This window comes from Pristiophorus japonicus, chromosome 20 (genome assembly GCF_044704955.1).
Source record: "Pristiophorus japonicus isolate sPriJap1 chromosome 20, sPriJap1.hap1, whole genome shotgun sequence".
Lineage (NCBI taxonomy): Eukaryota > Metazoa > Chordata > Chondrichthyes > Pristiophoridae > Pristiophorus > Pristiophorus japonicus.
Window position 1 is genome coordinate 11,191,546 of NC_091996.1, and position 11,334 is coordinate 11,202,879.

An 11,334-nucleotide genomic window follows, 5' to 3' on the forward strand; every position below is an offset into this window, starting at 1 on the left:
AAAGATGTGAAGATCTTCGAAGAGTTTGAAGAAATGCATTTGTTTCTGGTCTTTATAGAGAAGTATTTTAGACTGAAGCTACTGTACCCGCCAATCACATTGGCTCAGTTGGTAGCACGTTCGCCTCTAAGTCAGTAAGTTGTGAGTACAAGCCCGCTCCACAGATTTGAGCACATAAACGAGGCCGACACTTCAGTGCCATACTGAGGGAGTCCTGCACTGTCTGAGGTGCTGTCTTTTGGATGAGGCACTAAATCGAGGCCTCACCTGCCCTGTCAGGTAGACGCAAGAGATCCCATGGTACTATTTTGAAGAGCAGGGAAGTTCTCCCCAGTGTCCTCAACAATATTTATCCCTTAACGAACATCACAAACAGATTATCTGGTAGCTGCCGCATTGCTATCTGTGGGAGCTTGCTGTGCGCAAATTGACTGCTGCATTTCCTATATTACAACAGTGACTACCCTTCAATCAGTACTTCATTGGTTGTAAGTTGCTTTGGGACATCATGAGGTTGTAAAAAGTGCATGTTTTTTTTCTCCAAGAATTGAAGCAATTTTCATCTTTTCAAAGTGAATCCTATCCACTTATTAAATTGGTTACTTAATCATAACTTTTGGTCCCTGCAAGCATCAGTACTCAACATTGTATTAAATGCTACTGGTTTTCTGCAGGCGGAATCCTTTAATAGATGGTAATGTTTTGCTCAATGGTTAATTTTTGCTTTAATCTGTCTTCACAGTATATTGTCAGAATTTTGCTCCCAACTTCAAAGAAAGTGAGATGAATGTGATTGCTGCCGACATGTGCACCAACGCTCGACGGGTTCGCAAGCGCTGGCTTCCCAAGATCAAATCGATGCTGCCCGACGGGATGGAAGTGTACCGCACCGTTATCGGCGACGCGGGTGGCGGAGGCAGCTTGGACCCAGAGCTCTACCGAACTGGGCCAGCTTTTGAGCAATGTAGTCAAGCCGAGAAGAGGAGCGACCCTGGGACTGTACTCGGAGAACGAACAAACCCCGTAAGCATAGACGTGGAGTCCCCCAACTCCAACCAGTCGAGTGAACAGAACGAAATGGTGGAGTCGGTAATAAGAGAAGCTGCTGGCACGAATGCTTTGGCCCCCGACACGCCCAACACGGGCCACACTTTTGATCAAGAGGAAGCTTCCTCAAACAATCGATCTGAAACACCCATGCGAAAATTGGATGGAACGTATGCAGGGACCTTGTGAAGATTTCCGCTGGGGTCAGAAGGAAGCGCATCATGTTAATTGAAATGGCTTGCATGCATACTAACCCTCAACATTTGGCAGTGTTATTTAAGCCACTGACCTGTACCCGTTGCCTGAAGATATGACTTTTATCCCACCTGTATACAATATGCCATGAAGGAACGAAGACGCCTTTATATAACACTGAAACAGACCTTTCCAGTTCAACTTGTCTTGCCGAGGCAACAACAGAGTTTGCAGTCTCTCTCCCCGTCGAGGAACGACTGGGGTGATTTGAAAGTTGCCTTTCATGTTGGTATATGTGTCCAGATCATTTTAGCACTGTTGGTCCATTAACAAGCTCTTAAAATGGAACTGACCTGCACGTAAAACACACTAACTGTGATGGAATATGGGATTGCAAAGTATAATTAAAAAAATAATTATGTCCTCATCCTTGCATCGATCGGAACATCTACTCTCCTCCTCCCATACCGCCATGGCCATGTTCACTACTACAGTGTGTGCTAGCTTATCTAGCTAGAGTTTAATATTTAGCGTAATCTGACTGATTATATTTTTTTCAGACATATAAATATATATATATATGATAAAGTGAAGTCATAAGGAAGAGTGACTATGAAGCAAATATTTGCTTATTTAGCCGGTAAGGAGTCTTGAAAGTATTCCGCTGATGTTTGCTGGTAATGTTTTGGGCATTTTACGGGTCAGAGGGTAGCGGTTTCAGGAACGCAGGTTGGCTTCAAATCCTTCACTTCCTTAAAGTGAGAAAGTACTTGCTGTGTGTGGGGGAAAAAAGTCCAAACAGAATCTTAAAATGAGCTTAAGACTTGAGTGACTGAGGGTGTTTGCATGCTGTGACAAGACTGAGCATTGTTGATCATGCTTAAGATGTAGATTATCATAAAACGTTCCATAGATTGTAAACACGCAGAACCATGTGCCTTAGATATTTGATTTATTCCCTCCTCCCTGCAAAGAAAGTTCCCCTTCTATTTGAGCTGATTATTTTGTGAATGTGTAAAAGAGCACCCATAGTATTTAAGTGACTTAACAGTATTTATGTATAATACAGATTTGTTCACCAGTATGTGAATTTTCCAAATAGTTGCTCACTTTGTTTAAGTGGCGCTGGTGCAAACCATGCTGTTAATAAGACTGTTAGCTAAATGCACTTCGCGGGAAATATTTTTGTTTTTCTTCTGACCAAACTGATCATTCCCTTAACAGAAGATTAAGTCATTTTTAAATAGAAGTCATGTGCCATTCGAAAGCTTGGCCATATATCCCTTGCAACTTGAACATTTTGAGATACACTGTACCGATGCACTTTATCGTACATGCTAGAAGGTTATCAAAAAATCCTCGTCAATCATGCGTCCTCTAATATAGTTAATATTTTCCTAGCCTCGCCTACTTTTATTTTTGAAGAGGAATTGCCAAGTTGATTAAGACTTCTATCTGCAGTAGCTGGACTTCTATTTGCATTACTAAAACAGGAACATGTGTAACCATTTCCCCACAAGGGTGAGTAAAAGTGATGTCATTGCCTGAACTGCGCCTTCAGACTGTTGATTCTCCTGTCATTGCTCCACTAACACATGATTAACATCCTTTCTTCCTCCTCCGAATTCATGTGATTCGGTTACTGAGTAAAATCATGGAGCCAGTCCAGTGTAAAATTCTCGTTCGTTCCCCTCTCCCTTGCCTTCCTGTAAAAGATCTATTAAACTGTTTCATGCGTATAAGCAATGCTTTTTTTTTGTTCTTAAAAGCTACACCTTTTGCTCTGAGGCAACCTATCCCTCTTGTTCAATCGACCTTAACTTGCATTTGTGTTCAGAGGAGAAGTCAGCTACTGATCTATCACTTTGCTGGCCTCGTTTAGGAGGCAGGAACTGCCATCCAGCATTAAATAAAGTTTTACATTTGATCCTCCCTGTCGGAAGCTGCTGCAGCTTTCTCCTTGGTGTCCTCGGACTTGGAGCCAAGGAGACTGGAGAACGAGTTTGCGCCCTCCCGCCCTGTTGCACTCGTCACGGTTGCTCCGATCCTCAGGGCGACTGTGCTGCCCCCACCCCCCCCCCAGTGCTTTGCTTCTATTTATTTTTAAAAGCAAGTTGCCATTCATCTTTTCAATCACCGCAGCACCATTTGGTCTGAGCACTGTCCATTTGGTGATTGTGAAGAGGGTCTGTACTGAACGCACTGTTTGGAAGTCTAAAAGGTTCCATTGGAAAATCAGTGGTTATCTACTTTCATTATTTTCAATGCTGTGCTCCACACACCCTTTTTTGGGGGAGTGGGGGAAAGAGGGGAGGAGGAGCCAGACAGAACTGTGCGTGTGCGCCACTCTATGTAGCTGAACACCCTCTTTCCAGGGATCAAGACTGGTGCAGTTTTTGCCGGACTGAACCAACCCCATTGTGTAATTCTTAATTTAATGTGACATTTTGGCTAAAAGCCCTCAGCAAAGTTGTGTATGTATGTCTTGCCTTTATTTAAAGAATACATAAAAGCTTGACTTGTATTCCAATTATTTTGCAGTACCTCCAAAGATGGTTGGAGGTATATGATGGGTAGTCCTGAATTGTGTGCTGAGGGTTCACAGTGTAGCCCCAATGTTGTGAATGAGTGGCAGGGAAGTGAAGAGCTTATTCGGCACTCCCTATAACATTTCTATCAGATAGGCTAGAGTGGCGCAGTTCCCTTTCATGCAGTGGAGTTGTCAGCCACGAGAATACTAAACACTCTCGCAACTGAGAACAGCCTCTAAACTACAGAGTAAAATTTTTGCTATCTATATTTATTTAACTCTTCCTTTTTTTTTTAACTCTGCTTGTTTGACCTATTCTTCCTTTCCCCCACCCCCAACCCCCCAACAATCCAGTGATTTAAGTAACGGAATGGTGACATGTTCCTTTCATTGTGTACTAACACACTTCTTACAGTCCTAGTTGTTCAGCGTTGCAATAATTCTGTTCCTTCTGAGTTCTCCCCCTTCCTCCTGTATGTACATTCTGCTCACCAGCTTGCAAAACACACACCGTGATCCCAGCATGGCAAAGGCATGTTTCAGACAGTGAAATCGCTGACGGAAGCCTAATCCCCCATGAAACCACCCAGCATATTGTCAGAAGCTGCAATTTGTTGTCGAGAATAAATGTGAAACTTTAAAAAAAAAATTTAAAAAAAATTCGGACCAGATATGGTTATTTTCCATCAAAGTTGCCACAAGTGTAGACACTGAAATTTAAAAAAACATTGTGATGCTTTAATGCTTAGTCCTTACAGTAAACCATAAACATCCAGTTTGATGATAAAGGAATAACTGTTTCAACTGGAATGTCTCCAGTGCAAGATTCAGTAACTACAAATTAGTCTGTTTGCGGTACGTGCTCCCTGGTGACCATGGGAACCACAGATCTGAGTAGCGTCTTTCCATAAACACCACAACACTATAAACTTCCTAATGTGGTGTCCTTTAGAACACTAAGATGTTAATTGGTCCAGCCTTTGGACCAACCGAGCGGCTTTAATATTTTTAGGGCATAATTTGTAGAAATTGTTAATCGACCGTTTTTTTTTCTTGTTTTAACAGCTTTGGTTCAAAAAACTTGATTTTGCACTGTCCTGAAAAGAGCAGTGATAACAGAAAAGTATTAACCTCAGTCGGACGTAGTTCAGAAAAATACAAACTCTTGTAGAAGAGATTTGTGCTTAGTGAGTTGTGGCTATCTTGGTAATGAGGCTGTTTTGGCCCCATAGTTGCTCCTGTCCGGCTTAATAATCCCAGATGCAGTTCGAGAAACATTCAGTTAAGTTGTGAAGAAACATGTTTTTTTTGGGGGGGCGGAAAAGATTGCTCCTTGTTTATGGATCTTTCTCCTGCGTTATGTTGAGACATGGGCATCTGATTGAGGAGATTGGAGGGGCGGGCGGGTGGGTGGGGGGAGGGGGGGTTGTTAAACTACCCACTGGTGTGCAAACACTCCCTGTCTGCAGGAAACTCCCTGTGCCAGAAGCTTTGAAGTCAAATGGTGCCTCTTCCCCATGATAGACCTGAACGGGTGTGACCAATTGATCCATAAACGATCAGTACATTCTATCACTTTAAAATGTCAAAGCCAAGCCAGAAAAAATATGCGGAACTTGGCGAGCTTGAATTATGAATTGTGGTGCGGGACGGCAAAAGTTTAATTTAAAAAAAAAAAAAATGCAAAGTACAATTTCTAGCATTGAAATAGTCCTGGCTGTCGTGCTGGAATAGTTTGGTAAGAATGTTAACCCCTGCGCGCGAAGCATTTCTCATAGCTGATTTACGGGAACAGTATCAACATTGAAATATTGACTTTGAAAAGCAACCATTTGAAATGTAGTAGCAGTGACTCTAAATTTAACATTGAGTTTTGACATGAGGGTTTAAAAAACGCTTGAATCCCTAACCATTTAAAAAAAAAGTAACAAAAAAATTCTTAGCAAAGTTCAGTGTAGAGCGTCGGTGAAATTGCACTAGTTAAAGAAATTACAGGAACCAGGGAAGTAAAGTAAAGTGAGCAGCTTCAAAGTTTAAAGAAATTCCTGACACAAGGGTGGGGGTGTGGGGGTGGGGCATCTTGACAAGTCCTATGGACTTTGCAGAAGGATTAACAAGGAGTTGGTGAGTCTGGGGGGATGGATCACCTGAATTGTTAGTGTATTCTAACAATACCACCACTAGACCATTGAAGCTGCTCACAAGATCTTACTCTGAGGTTTGCTGGTTTTAGTATGCACAGGATCAGAAAGTTGTCTGTTTCTCCTTTTTCTGATTTCTTTACCATCATTTCACGACTCTGATGATTCAGTGGTAGAGAATCATTTTCACAGATGCTGCATGCAGTTGAGTCATGTGATCTGACTAATATTTTAAATCAAATCTCGCAGGCTTGTTTGTCTGAAGAGTTGCCAACCTGTGCACATTATTTTTAGGCTTTTTTGCGCTATGTCAAGACCGATGCCAGATACTCCCAATTTTTAATCTAATGTGTGGTTTAGATTTTTAAAAAGTTAAAATCACAAAAGACGACTAATTGTTAATGAAGTCACTATGTACATGTGAAGACGTTAACTCCTGTAGTCACCTTAAAAGCCCCCGTGTCTTCTAAGAATTTCCTCACTTTGCAGGTCAGAAATTCTGGGTGATAACCAGTAAAATCTGGGGTCTGTTGCCTCCAATGTGTTCATCAGCAATTTCCGACTGGCAACCGGTTGCATTCCTACAAGCTGGTGGGAACTAAGGGCCTCGTTGGGGAATGCGCACACGTGATGACGTTTAACGCGACTTTAAGGGACTCTTAATGATATCCTTTTTTATATAAGGACTTGTAATTATCTTCCCTAACTCCCTCAAAACTCTAACTGACCCACTGATTTTGGTTTCCTGGTTTGGCCTGGTTCCTAACTGTTGGAATCCCTTACTGTGGATGCTTGTAGGCAGCGGCCTCTGCATTTCGCTCTTCAACACTGATCTCTAATGTGTGAAACGCTCTTCTCTTAAAACTTTTTTTTTGTGCAGTGATGATTGTTCTGCCATTTTATTACTTTAAAAGTACAAGATAGAAATGCTTTTGACTTCTGGATTGAGAATCACATGTTACTGATTTTGAAAGTTTTGTATTTTGAAAGTACTGTAGATCTGAGACAGTAATTGGTGTTCCTTGTCTGTAGTGCTGGAATGAAGGGGTTTGTTAAAACTGTTCCAAGAGTTGCATCATCTTGGTATGGAAGCTTGAAATTGTATCCCTGAATCTGCTCGAGACCCAGTTTTCAAATCCACCTGAACAGGGAAACTTGCGAGAGAGGGACAAAATGAAGAAATCTCTAGACCTGCTGAATAACCAGGACCTGGTATGGTTAGCACAAGAAACACTGTGAATGCAAGCACTTACAGTTTAAGACTTTATAACGTTTGGTTGGTTTGCTGTTGAATCATTCTCTAATTTCCTTCCCCTCATCCAGCCACTCCAGGCAGCTTACCCTTGCTAGAGTACGATTCCTTTAGTATCTTAACGATTCGGTACCTTACCGAGGTAGCCACTTTTTATGTATGAGCCTGCATATTGAATGCTGGCCAACATGGGCATCCAAAGCCTCGGCCAGATCCTTGTTCCCATCCGGAGTCCATCCATTTAGGCCAGGCATTGCTGGACTGTGATTGGCAGTGGGCATCTTCGCTGATTTATCCCCCCCCCCTTGCCTCACTCGGGGGAGGCACTGAAGTCAACTCAGACATCATGGCTGGGATCAGCCAACTGAGCACAGACCCGAGCATCAAACCTTCCTCACCTCTGTGGTTCAGTGTCCCACCATGAGCAAGGGGAGAAACTGCCTTGCCTAACGGCAAAAGTTTTTAGAAAGCAAGCCATGGTGCGTCTTTAAAGGAAAAGACTTAGGAGCTTCATGATCTTGTAAAACGCTTGAAGGTTGTGAAGGAAGGAGAAAACAAAATGGCCATTTCCAGGCTCGGCTTTATTTGGTTTGATATGAAGCTGAAGTGTTTCAACACAAAAGCCTGTCACACCATATCCCAACCAAAGCAGTACATTTATTGTAATAGCTGCTTCCCGCAAACCCAGAAATTGTATATCCTTGTGCTCCCGTCATTCTCTATAATCCAAATGAGTTTGATTTGGAAACACTCAATAATGGACTGGCTCATGTAATCAGAACTGTACTACAGGCCCCTAGTGATACATCTATATTGGAATGTGTGTTCATCACATCAACAGACTTAATTAGCTTCATTTTTTTCAGGAATCTAAAACACACTTCACTGTCTGAGCGCATCCTGCACAAACTTATTTCCAGCACCTTTGAGTGGCCCTGTGTTCTCGCCCCACAGCAGTGTGATCTCTGACTCACCGAGCAACGCCACAGGAGATCAGTTAGTCTAAAAATGTAAAGGCTTGGTAGCACGCGAGGCTAAGACCGCCTGTCACCCTTGGCACTCCAGTGCCAGTACTGGGGGAGTGCTGCACTGCCGGTGTTGCCGTCTTTCGGATGAGACATTAAACCATGGCCGACTACACTTCCAACAGTACTTTGGCTGTAAAGTGCTTTAGGATGCCTTGAAGTTGTGAAAGGTGCTATAGAAATGCAAATCGTTTTTTTGGGCGGGGGGAGGGGTGGATGGTGGCTGGGTGGAAAGAGGCTACAACAAGGAAGAGTATTCAGTTTCAATGGAAATGTGTCCGTGTCTTGCAAAATACTCAAGGCACTAATGTTCTTTTTCTTTTTGTTCCCCCTGCCTTTTTGAAGTCTGTAAAGCAGACCAACCAAACGCAAACATATGGCTTAAACTGCGACAAACTGCGACTTAAGGCCTCAAACTTGTCGTCAACAAACTATCAGGATTGAAGGAATGTTCAATGATTGTGTCCCCTTCTCTCTGACTAAAGCCGGAAAAGGTGTTCAGTATGCAAAAAGGAGAATTTGTTGAGATTAGCCTGACCCACTGCAGGTTCGTAAAAATGTGAGTTTTTATTTTTAAATGACGCTGTAAAATCGTCTGAGCCATTTCAACACATCTGCACCTTTTGAGTTCTATGAAAGATTGTATAGGTAGAGCTGCCTTACTGAAAATGGCGCTGTTGGGACTGTTCCTCCAGCAAGATGACTGTTAAATTCTGGGACTGTTTCTAGACTTGGCCAAGATATAATGTGTTCAATAAAAGTAACACACTTGTACTGTTTTTATGTCTACTGTCATGCTTTGGCTCTGTTCAGTGTTTTATCCAATCTGTATAACTTTTTATTACTGGATTTCATTATAAATTGTGCTAATTTCTGCATGGATGTGTTTTTTAACTCGTGTTCGCAGCATTTTCACATTTGTCTATTACAACCTTTGCAGCAGTTGGTATTATGCGAGGGCTTTTTATCTCCGCACAATGCCAATTTGTCCAAACCCTGAAATATGATGATGCAAGGGTGGCTACCTTGGCTCAGTGGGGAACACGTGTCTCCAAGTTTCAAGGTTGTAGGTTCAAGCTCAAGTCCAGAGACTTGAGTGCAAAATCTAGACTGACACTTCAGTGCAGTACTAAAGGAGTGCTACACTGTCAGCGATGCTGCCTTTGGAATGAGATATTAAACTGAGGCCCCGCCTACCCTCTTAAGGTAGACATAAAAGATCCCATGGCACTGTTTGAAGAGCAGGGAAATTCTACTGGTGCCTTGGCCAATATTTATTCCTCAACCACCGTAATGAAAACACATGAACTGGCCATTTATCTCATTGTTGTTTGTGGGACCTTGCTGTGCACAAACTGGCTGCTAAGTTTCCCTGGCTAACACACTTTTAAAAACAACATAAATTTACATTTATATGGCGCCTTTAATGTAATAAAACATCCCAAGGCAATTCACAGCAATGTAATCAGACAAAAATGAACCCTGAGCCACAGACGGAGATATTAGGACAGGTTAAAAAAGCACTTGGTTGGCTGTGAAGTGGGATATCCTGAAGTCATGAAAATTACTTAAATGCAAGTTCTTTCCCTCCTTTTCTTTCTGTGTTTGTTTCTAAGCATGGTGAGCTGCAAATGACATTATGATTGATAAAAATTTCTCTCACTCACTTAAGGGTGCTGAGGACAATTGCAGCATTGTCACCACCATCCTTGCTGAAATCGACTCACTCGGCACAAACTGGGGTGGGAGCCTGTGTCCTTCCTCAAACCAGCAAAGGTCCACCAGACTGATACCTGGGATTGGGGGGGGGGGGGGGATTGTCCTAAAAGGAGAGATTGAGTAGACAAGGCCTATATTCTCTAGAGTTTAGAAGAACAAGAGGTGATCTCATTGAAACATACAACATTCCGACAGGGTAGATGCAGGGAGGATGTTTCCTCTGCATGGGGAGTCTAGAACCAGGGGTCACAGTCTCAGAATAAGGGGTCGGTCATTTAGGACTAAGATGAAAAATTTCTTCACTCGGAGGGTGGTGAATCTTTGGAATTCTCTACCCTAGGGAGCTGTGGGGGCTCAGTTTTTGAGTATATTCAAGACAGATTTTTGAATATTAAGGGAATCAAGGGATATGGGGACAATGCAGGCAGAAAAGTGGAGTTGAGGTAGAAGATCAGCCATGATCTTATTGAATGGTCTGTTTGTAATGAGGTCCTGTTACAAATTGCCTCTTTATGGCTATCTCTGGTCACTTTAAATAATCAGGTTCGAGTGCAAACCAATATGGGGGATATATTGTGTTTAATCAGAGTTTAAGACTGAATACAGGTTGAACCTCCTTTTTCTGGAACCACACCTCGTCCAGAACCATTCCTGGCCAACAGGTGGCGCATGCGCAGAACTCCGACATGAACAATTTGAAGTCCTTCCTCGCTGCCGACTCCGCAGTTGCTGGCCTGACCCCGTGATCCACCACCCCCCCCCCCCCCCAACCCCCAGATCTCTCTGCCGCACTCCCAGCCCCAAGACAGCCAGCCCCGGTATCCCCTTGCTCAGTACCTGTACCATCCAATTTAGCATGACCACCCCTCATCCGGAAAAATCCATTATCCAGAACAGGCCAGGTCCCGAGGGTTCCAGATAAGGGGGGATTCAACCTGTGTAACGCATTAGTTATGCAGTAAAAACATATGACCGTAACAATAGTTGAAATCGATCCGATTGGACAGATGGTTGATGCATGTGAGCAATTCTGTTCTTCCTATCGCCTCTCTCTCCCTCTCTCTCTTTTCCTCCTCTCACTCTTTCTCTATCTCTCTCTCTCTCCCGTCTAAGTACAAGCATCCAGGAGGTCACTTTTAACCTATTTTTAGGAGTGGGCCTGAACCGAAATAGTGACCAGACCTTTTGACCTACAGAGGTTCCCCAAAAAACGTAATAGCCAATAAGGCTTCTAGTTCTTTGTCTCTATTCTTGATTCAAGAACCCGCCTTAAAGATGTCTTACAATTTTGGTCACGTCATTATTTATACCTTCTTGAAAACGCTTTTCCTTGGAATTCCTTTGATCTCTCTCCTCTTTTGGGTACAATCAATACAAAGCCTAGTCCTCTATCCTTTGAACTTACGAAGCCAAACCAGAGCTTTG

At 42.9% G+C, this 11,334-nt stretch overlaps 1 protein-coding gene and 1 long non-coding RNA gene across 5 annotated transcripts in view; both read left to right on the plus strand.

Annotated features, from left to right (window-relative positions):
- Window positions 1-5,154, plus strand: part of LOC139233160 (nucleus accumbens-associated protein 2-like) — a 101,910-nt gene extending 96,756 nt beyond the window's left edge. For all 4 annotated transcript variants that reach the window (XM_070863748.1, XM_070863749.1, XM_070863747.1 and 1 more), the window contains one exon: window positions 743-5,154. In XM_070863748.1, the coding sequence (XP_070719849.1) occupies window positions 743-1,236 (494 nt within the window). In that variant the 3' untranslated portion in view covers window positions 1,237-5,154. The remainder of the gene's footprint in view (window positions 1-742) is intronic.
- A 721-nt stretch (window positions 5,155-5,875) lies between these two features.
- On the plus strand, window positions 5,876-8,969 carry LOC139232870 (uncharacterized). Its single transcript, XR_011588087.1, has 2 exons — window positions 5,876-7,125; window positions 8,536-8,969. It is a non-coding gene; the product is annotated as an uncharacterized lncRNA (long non-coding RNA).
- The last annotated feature ends 2,365 nt before the right edge of the window (window positions 8,970-11,334 follow it).